Source organism: Pavona decussata, unplaced genomic scaffold, assembly GCF_977016875.1.
Source record: "Pavona decussata unplaced genomic scaffold, jaPavDecu1.1 SCAFFOLD_26, whole genome shotgun sequence".
NCBI lineage: Eukaryota > Metazoa > Cnidaria > Anthozoa > Scleractinia > Agariciidae > Pavona > Pavona decussata.
Window position 1 is genome coordinate 2,070,040 of NW_028145449.1, and position 18,470 is coordinate 2,088,509.

General features: G+C 38.2%; 1 protein-coding gene across 2 annotated transcripts in view; it reads right to left on the minus strand.

Annotated features, from left to right (window-relative positions):
• Nucleotides 1–18,470, minus strand: part of LOC146485490 (uncharacterized) — a 62,579-nt gene that overhangs the window by 30,221 nt on the left and 13,888 nt on the right. For both annotated transcript variants that reach the window (XM_085103374.1, XM_085103373.1), the window contains 3 exons: nucleotides 10,284–12,892; nucleotides 6,158–6,627; nucleotides 1,042–1,669 (listed from right to left, as the gene is read on the minus strand). In XM_085103374.1, coding sequence (XP_084959500.1) covers nucleotides 1,042–1,669; nucleotides 6,158–6,627; nucleotides 10,284–12,879 — 3,694 coding nt within the window. In that variant the 5' untranslated portion in view covers nucleotides 12,880–12,892. The remainder of the gene's footprint in view (nucleotides 1–1,041; nucleotides 1,670–6,157; nucleotides 6,628–10,283; nucleotides 12,893–18,470) is intronic.

Sequence of the window (18,470 nt, forward strand, 5' to 3'; positions counted from 1 at the left end):
ACCATCCTACAATTAAATTGTCTCTATTTTGAGCGACTTACATTTACGATTTAGGTCTTTAACGTAAGGTAAGTCTGATAAGTAAGTGGAACACGAAAAATGTCTCCTCTTTCTTACTTACCGTGAAAATCACTAAATACGCTTATGTCATTGATCATAATTACCGTGCAGTTTGTATGAACATTTGTATTAGATAATGAAGAACGACCTTCCATTGAAGTCATTGAAACGGAATTTCTCTGCTCTCAAGCGTTATTCATATAGAACAGCCTGACTCCTGCTGGAAACTATGATTTAAAGGCCCACCTTCACCCAAGAGCCATTGCGGTGATTTGTTTTTGTTTTGAAATGCTGTATTGTCCAAACGTGTGATCTTATTGGCTGTACGAACTCAAGCAGTTCATGCGGGTGTCCTCTACGACTCGTGCTGGAGGAAAAGAATATTCGTGATCGCTTATTGCTTTCTCACTCGACTCCCGCTCAAATAAAATGGGGTGGTTTTCATATATGAAAACTGTTCCTCGGCGCGCAATACATCTTGGGTGAATGTGGGCCTTTAAAAGCTGTATGTGTCAACAGAGTCAAATGATACTAACAGTAATTAGTTACGGTATAATATGAACAGTCTCGCTAGACAGCACGATCATTTGGGGCCTTTGTCACTGTTACTGTTCTTACTGTTTGCTTTGCTCATGTGGCGAGTTCAAAACATGCCTAAACGGAATGACTGTTCAACAAATTACAAACGTTTTTTAACCACCCGAAAGTAGCAGCCCCTTTGACCTGCTAAATCCGAAAGTAACAGGGGCCGTTTCTTTCGGAATTCTAGGGTACAATTGTAAATTCCACTACTACTTTAAAAATTTCGCAAAAAATCACCAAAGACTGAAATTGAAATGATTTCCGTTCACCAACTTCTGAGATAACGGATGACGTTTTAGCCAAAAACTATTTAAAAGAAACAACTTTCACAGGAAAAATTTAAAATCTTCGAGCTGTGGAAAATTAAAAATTTATGTGAAAAGTAGTGCTTAAGTTTACCTGTTTGATGGCACCCTCCAGTGTTATCAATGTGGTAAAAGGGCCGTATCACATGCTTTTCATAATCCTTTCCAGCAATTCCTCTTTGAATCTCTAATTCTATACCTGAAATGTTTCCTGATGGTCTGTCGGCATGGGTACCAACAATGATCACTGGAGGCCGCAGATAATTTAGTTGCCTTTGAGGTCTATCAATTGCAGTTTCTTCCTTCATTTGGGAGAGGATGTGTATGGTGGCAAGCCACGACTGTAACTTCTCAAGATTTGTGGTCATATCTCGATTTTCCAAAACAATGTCATTTCCTTTTCTGGCACAGGGCATTGCTATGTCATTTACAGCCTTACTGAGGTTGTGTACCAGAAGATAGATTGCTCGTGATGAAAAAAAGACAGGATGGGAAGCATAGTACAGTTCCTGTCCAGCAAAATCCCACAGATCCATAGCGATATCAGGTTCTTCTTTTCTCGTATCATTTTCAGCATATTCACGGCAAAGGTGTTTCAACAACTCAACTGTTCGGCTTCTGATTTCATCTGGAAGTGAAGTAGCTTCAATATTCAATTCAATGTTCAATTCAAGCCATTTCGAAGTGCAACCACTATCGCCATCTATACTAGGTTCAGCAACCTACATTAGAGAGCACAACACGAGAAACGTTGAGTTAGAGCGAACAAAATATCTTACGATGTTAATTCATTGAGTCTCAATATAAATCAGACAAATGACTTTTAGACGCCAGCTAGCAAGCGAGAGACTAGTGCCACCAGACTGCATGCAGTTAATCATCTATCTCCTAATGGTGCAACCAACAGTAAACAGGAGACTTTTACGAGAAAAGAAAAAGTAAAATTTAACAATAATGTACTCTAGCAGATTATGAATTTCTGCCTCTTGTTATTGTTAATATGGTGCTTGCACAGAATTCCACATTTCTGGGTTGAATTTAGCATCCAAATGATTGCTACCTTGAATACATCTAGGCAGAATAAAACTGGAACACATCTAACTCATTATCATGTTACTTCCTGCTAATGATACGTGAGTACAAAACGAATGAAACTGAATGTCAAGACAACAAAGTGTAGTAACTCTTCCTATGCATTTTAGCCATTGAATTGCATTGTGTATAATGATTGCGTCATTCCCGTGCTTTGACTTTGTTTCCCTTGATGCTAAGCCCAGCCAACTGTAAATGTCTTTCTTTTTTGTGACGAAACTTTAGGGAATTAAGCTACTCAATCTAGACAACTTGCAGGAGAAATTAGAAAAAATCTGTAATTTTACAATGGAAGGCTTGAAAAGCAGGAGCATACACTGTATATCTACATGATGGTTCCTGGAAAGATGCTTTAAGAGGCGTTACTCCTCAAAACTTTACAATAACAAGCTCTTGGAAAAAATGAATGTGAAGAGAAACTTGTCAATAAAATTAGCAGCGACAGTTCTCACCCATTGTGCCCTATGTTGCCCCAAGGTAAAGCCTCCTCCCTTAGATTAAGACGAAGTACTAGTCAGTTAACTAAGATACACACCGAACGTTTTAAAAGTAGCTTTTTTTAATAGGCTTAGGTTTAGATACAATTTAGTATTATGAATTTCTTATTGTAAGCGCCTCGACTGATTAACTTTTTTTTCAAATTCATGTAACGTTTGATATATATTGTATCGAATAAATAGACTTTATTATTATTATTATTATTATTATTATTATTATTATTATTAAATTTTACGTTTGCACGACTTCACGTAATCATAAATATTCACAGCATGTGAATAGCAGTGAAATAGACCTGGACAAACAAAATAAAACTCTTGTTCAGAAAAAGCGAATAACGACTGAAACTTGACCAAGATTCAAAACCAGTTTCGGTCCTTCAGCCTAAACTTGCGCGACATGGGGGCATTTTTAAAGATATTTCGATTGATGCAAAGTAGGAACTTTTTCACTGATCTGCGCTTTCTTTTAACTTTTTTCAAAAATTATATGGGAAGCCACTTTTCCTCTATTGCAGATAGTAGCTGAATTGCGGAGGAACCAGAGGGTGAGATCGGACGTCAGCATATAGAAGGCACCTCTCGCTGCCGCATCAGTCCATATATAATCTCATCCCACCCACCCAAACCAATGACCGCTCTAATCAGATAGACCATGACTAGAAATTCTAACCATTTGCAGATGTCATTGCAAGGGAAGCACTTTTTCCTCAGTTACAAAGATCTTAAAATCAGAGACACCCATGAAGCTCAATATAACTTAAGAATGTTTTGCTATGAGGAAAGACCTTTTAACAGAAAAGAAAGCGTCAAGTTTTATTTTTGCCAGAGATATTGGTGAAAAATGCGGGAATTAACAAAATCATCCGTAAAAATTGATTCATTTATTTACTTACAGATTCTTTTCTAATTTATACTGCAAGTTGTCTAGATTCATAAAGTGTCTGGCTAGATTTTGAGATAATCGACAATGTTTAAAATGAGCAACCTCGTTCCCAGGGTCTTTTAAGAGACCCTGGGAACGAGGTTGTAAAATGAGAGGCTATGCGCTGCAGTTGCTATGGTAATAGTTGTTGCTTGGAAACCGATGGAAAAATTTAATGTGATGCATTATGAAGGAGATCGAATTTTATCTTCTATGCGAGATGTAATAGATCAAACACGAGGAAGAGTGTTTCCTCCGATTTCCAAACACCGAGAAGTAGGTTGGAAAAACAAGGAGCAGCCGAGTGTTTTTTTAACCAACTTCAAGGTGTTTGGAAATAGGAGGAACCACTCTTTCGAGTGTTTGATATAGCTTCTCAAACTATTGCGAAGTTTTTGAACGAGAGATATTGAAAAAAAGAAACACCATTCTCGTTGCACTAAAAAAAATTGATTTTGTGCTCTTATAATTCAAGATTTCCAACTCAATTTAAAATAAATCTTTGTACCTATTTATAAGAATGTGAAACCTGAATCCAACCAGACGAACATAATTGTTTAAATGGTCTTTAAAAAAATTAGCCTTGCAAAATTAAAAGATAATAAAATCCAATAAAATTGGACAGTAGGAGAGTAGGTAGTCATTCAAGGAAATCTCTAACAAACTATTAACAGTAGTAGTATGGTACAGCGAAGTTTGATTCCATTTTGAAAAGTTCTTTGTCCAAGAGATAAGAAAGAGATAAGAGACTAATCTTAACCTTTAGGAGGTTACTTCCCAACTACGACGCTTGAATTCCTTGAATTATTCCACGACTGTCCTTTTGGTAAAGAATAACACAAACACGCTTGTTTTATCACACCAATAGTGTTTTTTTTTTCTACCAAGTTTTCATACTATTTTTTTTAGTGCATAGTGGCTAATTTTAGCGACTGCCATGTTTACCAATTACTGTTGAACTAACCTACAGTATTTTCTTGTGCAAATAAAGTTTTCTCTAAAAAAGTGAGAAATTCTTCCGCAAATCAAAAAGACGTCGCCTTATAAAAACAAAATAATAATTAAAAAAAAGATCCTGAGTTTTGGTCCGGCCGAGCTTTGAATCCGCAAGCTCCAGCTCAACAGACTGGCGCCCTAACCGACTGAGCCAAAAAAAGGCGTTTGCCAGACGTCAAGTGCCCTAAGGAAAAAAACAGCCATTTTACTAATTGCTCCGACGCCACCAGGTGGGGGTCAGGCGATTAAAAAAAGTTCCGTCGTGAATTTTGAAAAAAATAATACCTATCACCTTAAACCAAATGCACATGCAAAAACTCTCAATCCATCACATAATTAGTTATTACTTGGGCCGTGAGGCGCCGAGTTAAGTTCTTGGTCACGTTCTTTATTTTATTTTTTTTTTTGCGTGTGTGTGTGTCACGATTGTCCAAGATATAATGGATAAGACTTTGTATATGACCAAATGACATGTCACATACAAGATGGCAAATGCAAGGCAAATGAAGACTTAAGCATTCATAAAGAGAAGTATCTCGGAAATTCTTAATTACTACTTTTAATCATTTCTGTCCAAACCTGTAAATATCCGGACTTGAACAATGATGATGGAGAACGCTTGCAAAAGTTTGCGTTTTAATACAATGCCGGCGATCAACATAAGATTTGGTAGAAAGCGTAGGACGTGTTTTGAATGTGGCCTTCACAACGATCACACCGGAAGTTGCGATCTTTTAGCGTCATCATGACCATGGGTCACACAGATATATATCTGACTCACTGTTGGTATTGAAAAATAATCAATGTACAAATGGTTTGTCTCCAAATCAAAGGCGAAAAAGTAAGGGTTAAAGCCCGGGAATTAAAGCATCCGTAAGAACCACAAGGTATTCTACTTAACAAATGTCGTTTTCCCCTATATTCATTCGTGCTGCAAATAATGCAATTCTATCTGGTGGTGACTTATTGCCTCACTGTATCTCTGTTTTTATCGATTTGGGAGAGTTAGCGATGCTGGAGGTTATCACTGCTAAAAGATCGTAGGCTTACGCACCACGCGGTCAAATATGGCCCGAGTTTAAGCTGGTAACAGTTTCTTGTTTGCAAAGTAATGTAAATCGATGAATTTGTTTAATGAGCCCCCAATATGTCACCTCATTTTGCTGCATAAGTTAAGGTGACCAAGCTTTCCTTCCTATACTACTGGGAAATGAATTTATTATTCCACTATTATGTCATTTCACCAAATAAGGTCAAAAGAACGCGCAAACTATAAGACCGCAATACACTGTAGTGTCTCGGTTTGATCGGTTTACAACAGAACGAATACGAACAAAGACATTTCCCTGGCTTACTGTGTAGTTTACGTCATTCGCACTCGCCATACACTGATGGACAGATAATGCCGGATGTATTTCAACACTCTTACCAGAAAAGAGAAGCCAAATATAACAAAATTTTTTTGTTTGCTCGTTGGTCATATTTTTCCTCACCCCGACACAACTCATAAAAAATCTGCGCGTATTATATGTTAAACTATTGAATCAATATAGAATTCCGCCATGATGAATTCGATCAATTCCGTCTATTCCGCCTGTGAATAAGATATATGTATTCAGCTTTGCACCATGTACACTGTATAGTGAAACCTGACCGATATTTGTATTCAGCTTTGCACCATGTACACTGTATAGTCAAACCTGGCCCATGGAGGAATCTTCTTCCTTTGACTCATTGTTAGCATCATCATCATAATCTTCAGACTTTTTGCCGGCTTCAAGATCCTCTGCATCCTTTTCCTGCAATTCGTCATCATCCTCATTTTCATCAGCCTTTACAGCAATAGCTGTCAAGTTCTTTGCGATCACTATCTTTGCCACATCTTCAGCACATCCCAACAATCCTTGTTCATTTTTTTCAATAACTTCCCAGTTCTTAACTTGATCGACATCAATTTCAAATGTTGAAGGGTGAACTTGAATTCCGTCTGTGCTCTGTTCATCTGGATTAAAAGGCAGACCCATAAGAGAATTCTTCAGACTTGTCTTCCCAGCCCGATCTTGACCAATTAGCAAAATTCGAGCACGGTTGACGTGTACAAATCCATCTCTCAGAGCGTTTTCATAGGCAAGCTGTGCCTTTTGTCCTTGTACTTCTATTTCTGAAGGGACTGTGAAAAATAAGGAAAAAATGCCACGAGGAGATTCGTTTTTTGAAAAATACAGAAAAATGTGAGTTGGTAGAGCCACCAGGAGAATTACGTTCAACAACTCCAAGAAAGATTCAAAGAATTTTTCAAAAATGCCAGCATCAATCCTTCCTCAAAACTTTGCCTAGTAAATGGCATGTTAGAGTAATGAATTGAATTGATTGAGAGCATTGCAACGGGCTCTTTCGACTATCTGGCAGTCACCTTAAATCACCATGAGTTGTGAACATAAAGGGGGTCAAGACTGTATCAGACATAAGGTTAATTACGCGGGATGCCCTGAGGGGGCATACCGTGTCTAAAAACGGGTCGATTTCTTTTTTTTTTTTTTTTTTGTTTTGTTTCTTCCTCGTAGCTACAAATGTGTACATTAATTTATTCATTAAACTATCCCCTCTCCTACTCGGGATGTATTGTCCTGATTGTCTTCAACAAAAGAAGGCCAATCAAAATCCTTTTTTGTCACTTATATCGCGAGGGAGGGGACCCACTCATCCCTACCTGTGTGACGTCAAAGCATCATTTGATTTATTTATCACATCCGGATTAAATTTGGCGCCATATTGTTAACATGTTCTGGACTCAAGTGTGCCGTTTTCAAACGGAAATTTCACCATTTTGAAGCGGTGAATCGAAAGAATAACTTCTAAGAAGCACCCGACATTTAAAACAGTGGAAATTGGTGAGTTCCTGGCGAAGGAATCGTGCTTTGTTTGACAGTCTTAGACCACGACGCGAGACTGAAAAGAGGTCATTGAGAAGCTTATGTTATCGTAATGGAATTTCAAAAATTTCCAGTGAAAGTCTGGGTCGCGTAATACAAGGGAAACAACGTAACGCAATCGTCGTGACTCAAACTATTCCATTAGCAAGGATAGATTTATCAATCGGCGAAGCATACAGTTGGAATAAATGAATCAGCCCCAGCATCACGCGTAATGCCAGTGTAGCAGGCATCTTGTTGTATGAGGTTCCGTACGTTTCTCAGTGAGACATTTCAAAAACAAGAATACTTTAAGTGAAAAAGTAGAAAAAACTCTAGGTTTTCCCGTTGAAAGGAAAAAAAGAAATTTGAAGACAAAGTGCAACACATGTTGTTTCCCCTGTGGCACAAGCAACACTTCAACTGATCACAGAAATAGACTGTGAACAGAAACGGTAGCTGCAATTAATCCTAATTATTAAATGGGTAGAAAAACTTGAACAGAAATTCCTTGCAATGCAAGGGTGCAAGGGAGTGTGAGGGCTGCTGCTGCTGTACCAAAAATTATCATCAACCTCACAAAAGCAGTAACATTTACTACAGTAGTAAATACACATATTCTCTCGTACTTTTATGAAGTGTCTATTACTATTTAGCTAAAATAGACTTCTGGTAGAGGGTTTTTATCCAGCCACACAATAACACCTGTTTTAAGGTATCAGCCACCCTTCAGGACCGTCCGCGCGCGGATCGCTGTAGCGTTAGTTGTTTTTATAAAAACCCCTATAAACCATATATTTTTTAAAAGCTTAATAATTCCAGATTATGGATTTGAACTAACAAAAACTATTTACTTAAATGTGTTTCGAAATTGGAACGCTTTGTGTAAAAGTACACGTCTCTATAAATCATGTTCCACTCCCGCCGGAAATAAACGGAAGAAAACAATTAACACCGCATTCGCTTCTCAACACGTTCCACTAAAAAACCGTGTCTCAGATTTTTGACAAGTGCGTTTGTTTCTCTTTTATTAGCAAATGAAGTTGGGGGAGGCAATTAGTCAACACTCCCTGTGGAAAAAAGGCTCTAGCTTTAAAATCAAAAGGAGTATTAAAATTCGCAGACACGGTTTTGTAGAAGAGATATATGGCATCACTCTGGCCAAATTTGAGCCAAATTGATTGAAAGGCTGCCGACTTGGAGTTCAAAACGTACGAGTCGATCGGCAAAATTTGCGTTCGGAGATAAAAAAGAAAATACATTTTTGGCGGCATCCTACCTGGAATGAGATTATAACACCTAAATGTTTATTCTGATTGATATCAGAGAGGGCTCAATTTTCTCTAACAATAGGACTTTGACAGGTAACATGCAACAGGAACAAACTTTCGCGGCAAGCAGCGGGAAATAACTATTTTGCTTCCAGTCAGTTCAATTCACTGCGTGTGGACAAAAGACAAAATTTTTGTTGAGGTTAGTGAATGTACATGCATAGTAATCGTTTAATTTACAAACAGCAATACGCTTTTCGTGTAACAATAAAAATATATTGTGTTTATTTCTTGAAAGGTTGGCTAAGTTGGTAAAGATGCCGAAAACCAGTGCGAAATCAACACGAACGAAAGCGAAGCCGCCGAATGTCCACCACCGATTGCTCGAAGGTCAAGAACTGAGGCCCGGTTTATTTCAAACGCTCTGCTCTTCTCGGAAGAAATAAAAACAGAATTTGTCTTGTGCGACGGACAGCTTTCATTCTCGCACTGGATTCTCCAGGTAGAGCTTAGTCGCTACATTTTCCACGACTTGGACACTTCCCTGGCAAAATCGACAAGATAGAGACTCGTCCCGTTTCTGAAGGAGAATTTCACTCGATACGATAGCTCAACCACTTATTGTTTTCCACGTTCCATCAGCAGATGGGTCGATGACCTTAAATGGCTTTCTTCTTCTGGTTCTTCAAGCTAAATTTTGGAGCGGCTTGCACTCTCAGCAACTGTAGCATTTTCGCTTTTCTGAATATCCAACTCCTCCAGCCACTTCTCTTGCCGATAAAATGAGCCTTTGTCGCTCTCTGCCAATTTTGCAGCCCGTTCTTTGTCAAACTCGCTCTTCGATTTCTTTTTCGCTCTCGGTTTCGATGAGGAAAACGGACACGATCTTTTCCTTTTTTTTTTGGCGGCATTTTCACTGAAACAAACGCTAAATATCGAGGTAAAGGCTAGAAACAACACGAAGACAATTCGCACGTGTTGTGTCGTTCGAAGCACGCACTCGGTATCACATTACTAGTTCAATGACAGATCTTGTCAACGATCAATTAAGATAATTAACGAGAAAAAATCTTTTACCCCCGATATCTTTCGACAGAAATAACATTTTCTTCTGATTTTTTTTTAAAAGAAAGCTCTCAAGCATATCTATTTGAAAACATTGAAAACTCAAATATGGCAGCGATCCGCGCGCGGACGGTCCTGAAGGGTGGCTGATACCTTAAGTGGTCACCCTCAATCGCAATCACATCAAAACAGAGGCAATTTTCTTTCTGCAGTTCCTGCAACCCCATGTACAGTGTAGCTTTTGCAAAGATTGGTGCATAATTTTATTGTTGAAGATAGTCTGGGGGAGGTCTTAGACCCGTAGCTGGTAAATTCATTTGCAAATTAGCGACATCAATCATCGAAAAACAAATGAAAGTTAATTTTCTGAGCTTATGTGCAGCCCACACCTACTGACTTTAAATTACTGTAAGTGTTTGCTTGTGCTCAGTGCTCACTATTGCTGAAAAGTGAGAAAACGTAGGGGCGAATGGTTAATTTAATAAACGTTCAGTCACCAACTCCTTAATTAATACTGTATCAGTCACTGGTACAGTAGTTTCCCCATAGGCTGCCAAATATTAGTGTTTAATGCTCACCTGCAATGTCTATGCCAATATTTGGTTTCTTGTGTTTTAACTCCAAAAGACTTCGGACTGTATCAAACGTTAAAAGATTACCTCTGACACCCAGGTTTCTCAGCTCCTTCAAGTCATCAATATCAACAGGTAAGGTTTTCAACTTGTTAAAATCCAAGGAAAGCAATTCAAGCTTCTTTAGTTGTTGTATAGTGGTGGGTACAACAAACAATTGATTGTTCCCCACAACCAGCTCTCTCAGTTCCTTCAAGTCACCAATGCTATCAAACAGGTATGTCAGCTTGTTTTCACCAAGATGGAGTTTTTCAAGCTTCTTCAATTGTTGTATACTTCTCGGAACAGTGGAGAGCTGGTTGTTGTTCACACAGAGCACCCGCAGCTCTTTCAGGTCACCAATACTGTCAGGCAAGTATGTCAACTTGTTTCCATCCAAGAACAGGCCTTCTAGCTTTATCAGTTGCTGAACACTGATTGGTATGTACACCAGGTTGTTTTTGTGCACATCAAGGAATTTTAGCTCCTTCAGGTCACCAACACTATCAGGCAAGTATGTTAACTTGTTCTCGCTCAAGTCCAGTTTTTCTAGCCTGGTCACTTGCTGTATACTGGGAGGTATAATAGACAGTTCGTTCTTGCTGACACTTAGCTCTCTCAGCTCCTTCAGGTTACCAATTCCATCAGGTAAACATGTTAGCTTGTTATTCCCCAAGTCAAGTTTTTCAAGCTTTGTCAGTTGTTGAATACTGTTGGGTACAATCAATAGCTGGTTGCTTCTCACAGTCAGCTGTCTCAGCTCCTTCAGGTTACCAATGCTATCATGCAAGTATTTCAACTTGTTTCCATCCAAGCACAGTTTTTCAAGCTTTGTCAGTTGATGAAGACTGGGAGGGACAGTGGACAACTGGTTGTTGCTTACAGTCAGTTCTGTAAGCTCTCTGAGGTAAACAATGACATCAGGTAGGCACACTAACTTGTTTCCCCTCAATTCAAGTTTTTCAAGCTTTGTTAGTTGTTGAATACTGGCAGGCATAACAACCAGCTGGTTGCTGCTCACAGTCAGTTCTCTCAGCTCTTTGAGGTCACCAATGCCATAAGGTAGGCATGCTAACTTATTTCCATCCAAGTGAAGTTTTTCAAGCTTTGTCAATTGTTGTATACTGGTAGGTACCATGGACAGCTGGTTGTTGCTCACTGTCAGTTCTCTCAGCTTTTTGAGGTCACCAATGCCGTGAGGTAAGCATGTTACTTCGTTTCCATCCAAATCAAGTTTTTGAAGCTTTGTCAGCTGTTGAATACTGTTAGGCACAACTGACAACTCATTGCTGCTCACAGTCAGTTCTTTCAGTTGTTTTAGGTTAAAAATGCCAATGGGTAAGCATGTTAGCATGTTTCCACCCAAGGCAATTTTTTTCACCTTGGTCAGTGTTTTTGTACTAGTAGGTAACATATTCAGCTTGTTACAGCTCACAAGGAGTTCTCTCAACTCTTTGAGGTCACCAATGTCATCAGGTAAGAATGTTAACCCATTTCCCTCCAAGTCCAGTTTTTCAAGCTTTGTTAGTTGTTGAATACTGGTAGGGACAATGGACAGCTGGTTGTTGCTCAATGTCAGCTCTCTCAGCTCTTTGAGGTCACCAATGCCATCAGGTAAGCATGATAACCTGTTTCCATCCAAGTCCAGTTTTTCAAGCTTTGTCAGTTGTTGAATACTGGTAGGTACAATGGACAGCTGGTTGTTGCTCATTGTCAGCTCTCCCAGCTCTTTGAGGTCACCAATGCCATCAGGTAAGCACGTTAACCTGTTTCCATCCAAGTTCAGTTTTTCAAGCTTTGTCAGTTGTTGAATACTGTTGGGTACAATGGACAGCTGGTTGTTGCTCACTTTCAGTTCCCTTAGCTCTTTGAGGTCACCAATGCCATCAGGCAAGCATGCAATTTCATTTCCATCCAAGTCAAGTTTTGCAAGCTTTGCCAGTTGTTGAATACTGGTGGGTACAGTGGAAAGATGGTTGTTGTACACAATCAGCTGTCTCAGCTTCTTCAGGTCACCAAGACAATCAGGCAAGCATGTTAAATTGTTTTCATCCAAGTACAGTTTTTCAAGCTTTGTCAACTTAAGTATACTGGTAGGTACAAAGGACAGCTGGTTGCAGCTCACTTTGAGTTCTTTCAGCTCCTCCAGGCTACAAATACTATCAGGCAAGTATTTTAACTTGTTTCCATCCACGTTTAGTCTTTGAAGCTTCCTCAGTTGTTGAAAACTGTTAGGTACAATGGACAGCTGGTTGCTGTCAACGCTCAGCTCTCTCAGCTCCTTCAGGTCACCAATGCAATCAGGCAAATCAGTTAACTTGTTTCCATTCAAATACAGCCCTTTCAAATTATTGACATTGTCAAGACCCTTTGGCAGTCCTCTCAGGCTATTTTCATCCAGATTAAGTATATCCAGATCCTTCAGCTCAGTGACACCCTCAGGACATTTTGTCAAGTGTTGTTTGCTCAGATCCAGAGTTCTTACGCCACTTTCCACTTTGATGAATTTTTTTAGATCTTCAGCTGATAAATTTTCCATCACCTTTTCAGGAATATGGGCCATTGTTTGTTTTATACTATAAAACCAACAAAAATGATTATTTTAAATGAAAAACAATTCACAAAGCCTACTTTTATGCTGTTAAGTAGTACAAGAGGCCAAATACAAAATTTACAAGCTACAAGTAAAACTTTTTCAATAAAAGCGATTCAATAAAAGTGATATTATTATTCTAAACCACTATATAAACAACAAATTATATTTTTCTTCTGTAGCATCTGGTCTAGAATTGTTATGCTGCTGGGTAACGTCATGGTATTTTAGTGATTCAATCTTTCTCCAGCAGTGATAAGTAAAATCAACCTTCTAGACTAAGTGTCCATCATCTGGATAAAAAGATTACAGATAAACAGCTGTACACTGTACGTGGCAGTAAGCTGGAGCAATCAAGGAAACAAGAAAACGATTAGAGAGAGTGCTGGAAAAACAACACAAAAATGTCTGCATGAATCTAGTTTTAACCTAAAGGACAGCGCCCCCTTTAACCCTTTGCCACAGCATATACATTCTGTGCATCTTGGGATGATATGAGAAACTTGAGTTTCTTTACCTGGAAATTCCAGTATAAAGGCGGCCTGGTCTGGCCATTCTCACCTTCTTGAAATTTGTCAATCAACCGTCAGAGCGTAACCAAATGACAAACAAGATAATTTTTCTTTTTCTTTTTCTTAGTTTTCGTAATAAACCCTATTGACTGAATTAGAAACCAATGCCTTCTACTGCTGTGCTAATAATTTTAATGTGAAATTTTGATGTATATTTTTTTCAGGGGACACTTGAGTCAACAATGTGTCCACAATGAAAACAGTGGCTAAATTTGCATCCCACACATATTAAAAAAAAGGTTTGAAATGAAGGAGGAGCTTACCCTTTTATAAAAGAACTTGCTTAAGTCTAGTTCCCACTAAAAGAAAATTTTGCATGGTTTATGACTATATGTGGGAAAGCAGTTCTTAGAAAGGGTTGTTAGAATCCAAAAAGAAAATAAGTGGTAACCACACATTTTTTAGAGATGATTAAGCTTCAATTTGGAGAAAATTCCCATGCATTATGTATTTTGCAGCTTCAATTATGTCTGAAAATGCACGGTTACCCTTGATTATGTCTTAAGTTACTTGCTTAATGTACCAAACAATTGAATTACACATGCACACTCTTATTCCTTTTGATATGCAAAGCAAAGCAAAGGTGGAAGTGTACATTCTTTTGGCGCATTGTTTTAGGTGATTTCCAATTCACAAAACATTGTGACTTAAAAGAAAGTGTTTCAAGGTTTTTTTCAAAGGGCTTAAAATGATACAAGTTGGGTATAAGTGGAAAGGCACCATGGCTCCTGTGCTGATTGGATAAAAAAGCGTCCAGTTTTCCTTCCAAGACCCTCTGAAAATTTTTTTACTTGAACCGTGTTGTTGCTGAATGAAATTGATAAATGAGAATGATTTTGGTTGCCTAAAATGTGACCCAAACAGCGTACAAAGAAAGTTGTGTCTGATAGCCCGGGGCTCGTGGATTTTGCGATCGGTCTGGTGGTTCCTGACTATCACTTGCCCGATGGGCAAGTGAAGTTTTTTGGGAATTAAAATTACAACATTACCGTGAACCAGAAGCTGTTTTTCAAGCTGATCTCACAAAGGGAAACCTTTTGAAAAAAGTATTGCATTACATATGTACATTTCATGCCTGACATAATGCGTGAAATTTCTCCTTTGTAGTCTGGTCCACACAATTCAAGTAAAAATAATTTGAAATATGACTAACCCTTGCTAAATAAGAATTATTTCAGAGGAAGCTAGTTGCCCGTATTATGCTTCATCATCCAATGAACGTACCAAAAAGGTCCTGTACTCCAGTAAGAAAGTTATTCAATTGCATTCATGGTTTTTGCATTGACATGTGCATTTCAATAAATTCTACTCGGTATGTACATGTATTAAACAGTTGATGAAAATTTTATCGATCACGTCCTATTGCTTTCCCATAAATTATCAGAGATGTAAATTGCAAAAATTATAAAACAATTTTTTTTCCCTTTGAAACCTTTATGAAAGCTGACAAGATCTAAAACTATTCATTTCACAAGAAATTTGCATTAATTTTGTTTACAATGGCACTGATGCATGACATGGCACTTTCCGCTTTCGCGTGAAAACTTACAACCAAACTAATTTTTTTTTTTCAGAAAAGTAATCTACTTGATGTAATACTTTTGCACTTTTGTATGAGAAGCAAAAATATGATGAAAGATGTCAAGTTTTCATGTATGCAAAAAGTTATGATTAGCAGTGACCTAAGAGCTCCTTTCAGCTGAAAAGCTGGCGGCAAAATGCACGATCAAGTTCTGACTGCGCTTTTGCCAGCAGCTTTCCTCGTTGTTGCGTTAGCGTGTCTAGTGGGAATTTGTTTAGTTTCAAACTAGTTTTTCTCAGAAGATGTGTGTAGATTAATTCCAATTGCAAGATGTATGTTAGTCATCCACGTGTTGCACGTGTTGAGACTCATACATATACATCATTCACTTGTTTCCTCACGAGACCTTACTCTTAGTATCTGATTCATGGATGTTTCAATGAAAGAGGTTAACTAGTCAGTTAGATGTGTTATTTTGTTTTTAGCAAAAAACAATTGCAAGTTTTTTGGAACTTCTTCTTGCTTGTTTCAACTTAATTCTTTACTCCATCATTTTATTACCAGTTGACATTTACAGTATAATAAAAGAGAGACAAAGGCATTCACGACCAAAGATTAACAGTTAATCAATGTGCCAATGTGTTAAGTTCCTTATAAGGCCAACTGATAGTCCACACTTTTACTGTTGATTAAAGCTTTGGATAAATTATAGTGGATTATCAATTATTAGTGAAGCAGCTAACTAATTAACTAGTTGTGTAATTAATAATCACCTAATTAAAACGCGTAGTGAATAAATTAATACTACTTGTGAATTTTTTTTTCAGGCTAGTTAATATAATGACTTTTGGGCATGTACATGCCATTGCACCCTGCCCAAATCTTGCCGGTGTTTTCAGCGTAGCCATTCTTTTCTACATCGAAAAATTCTTGAGAGTCTCAATACTCAAGCCTCAAACCTCCATACTTTATAGCTTTGAGGATTGAGTTTCAAGTCGAGACTGCCTACTTACATTTGCACGGTGCTGTATTTTTAAATTTTTGTAATTGCTTGGAGCCTTTGGAGTGGTTGGCTTCCAAGAAACAAAAAAAAAGAAATTTTTTTTTCGTTTTTGCCCTGCCCTGGCAGGATTTGAGCCTGAGCCAATTTGCTCAAGTACACTGCACCTTACAACATGACTTACTATAATTTGACCAATGCCTTGTGGCATCAAAACCACCCAGCATAGACGATGCCCTGATTTTAACACCCAAATGACTTTGCATCACACAAACTACATGAACAAGCTTGGAAAACCATTGAGAAACAACATCATAGTGACATCACACTGGAAGTGGTATAAGTTGATGTCTTAGCCAAGTAGCATCTGGAGAATTTTAAGGCATTTGTATTTTTTTTTTCTGTACTTAGTCCGTTAGTGCACTGCTTTATTGCATTTAAAAGCAACATAAGCAACATGATTTTCATTGTCATCTAAAGCCTGCGTACCATTATAGTTTGTGTACCGGCGTATGTGGTGTGTGTGCATGTATGGAAATATATGTACGAAAGAAACTTGTAAAGTCTATTGTAAGTAGTCAGTCAGTATTATTAGTGTGAGTATTGTAAGTATGGTATTGTAATTGCCGGCTCAAGGAGAGACCGCAACCCTATTTTGAACGCAAGATCTGGATCTTGCATCAAAATTGTTCTGCCAAAATTGATCGATAAATCCTCGTAAACCAATCAGAATCCATTTCGACACGAAAAAGCATATTTTAAAAGTTGGCCGCCGCGTCGGCCAGTGTACTCGATTTTCAAAGCCAAAGTTTCGCATCATTGGAGTGTTAACGTACATTTAAGAGATTGAAAATAGAAAGAAGCAGTTTTCTTTAAACTCAATTGTCGCTATGATGTCAAAAGAAGAGCAGCAAGCGTTGAAGACTTGTTTCGACGAACTTCATTTGAGATTCGATGCGAACCGACAGTGGAATTGTAGATCATATAAACATCAACCATGTTCTTTTCACCTGAATACTCTACAAATATGGCAAATATGAGACTTTGGTTTGGCGTTTGCTTCATAATTTCTTCACATGAACACTCAACAGATTTTGCAATGGGACTCGACATGTGCGACAGTAAGTTAATATCACTGGATTCCAAAGCGCAAGTGTTTACATATACTTGTACCTACAATTTTGCCACAGAATAAGATATTAGACACTCTTTTGCATTTTAATTGGAGGCTCTATTTAAGCAGTGCTGGCATGTTTGGCTTTATAAATTTGATTCAAAGCAGCCTTCCAATCGATCGACTCTTACACCGGAGCACGTGGACAAGATTGACCCAAGATTGCGGCTTTTTCGTGGAATGTAACACAATCGCTTCTAAAATATCTTCGCTGCGCAAGATTATACTTGATTGTACTTAAATCTTTCGAATGAAAACTTCGGAAAAAGCATTTCCTTATTTAAAAACGTACAACGTTTACGGTAGAATTTGGCAAGGAACCGAGGAAACTTCAACGTGGCCGTTCGCTTGCCTTTGAGCAGACTTTGAAAGCCGCCACGAATGTTTATGTTGTGGTTCAATTTTATCCTTGGTTTAAATTTTATTTTCCATTGTTTCAAACTCATTATCATACATTACCATGCCCAAGAACAATAGGAAGATAAAATTCAAACCAAGGATAAAATTGAAGCACAACATTTACACTGTTCGGCATAGCGTTACAAATTTGCATAAATATTATCGCGCTCATCTCAAAAGGCAATGTCACATTTTCTTCATTTTCTATCAACTAATTTTAAATTGTAACCGTGTCTTCCTCTGACAGATGACCTGAATACCTGTCCACTAAACCCAGTAATAAACAGTGAAGGAAGCGAAACCAAAAGATTGCGACTTTTTCGGCCGCTGTTTCACAAGCTGAGAATGGAAACGCGCAATCGCTACCACTTCGCTGTAATTATGCTTGATATACTTTAATCTTTCGAATCAAAACTTCGAAAACAGTGTTACCTCAATTAAAAAACGCACAATAGTTTCGGGTGTAATCGGACATTTCAACCCATCGAATCTCGGATGTAAATGACAACAAACTCTAAGATTGCGCAGTACGCTACACGGACTGGCTTCAACAGAACCATGCAGGTTTTTTAATCTAACTACCCGACGCGATGGCCGACCAATTTCAATGCTCAACAAAGTTTTATTGAAAATCCCTTGAGTCAAAAGTGTTCTAGCCCGCACTTCCTAACCATTCCTTACTTCTAGTTATAGCAAGTATTGTTAGTAGTGCGAGTATTGTGAATATTGTTAGTACTTTAAGTACAGCTGTAGTTATTTCTAAGAAATGTTTAGTATTGTAATCATTTAAGTATACAGTACCGCTCGAAACTATGGGACCATTTGCACGCGGTAAAACCTCGTCTTTGCCGAACGTGATTGCCGCGAATTCACCGCGGTGGGACGAAAACCGCA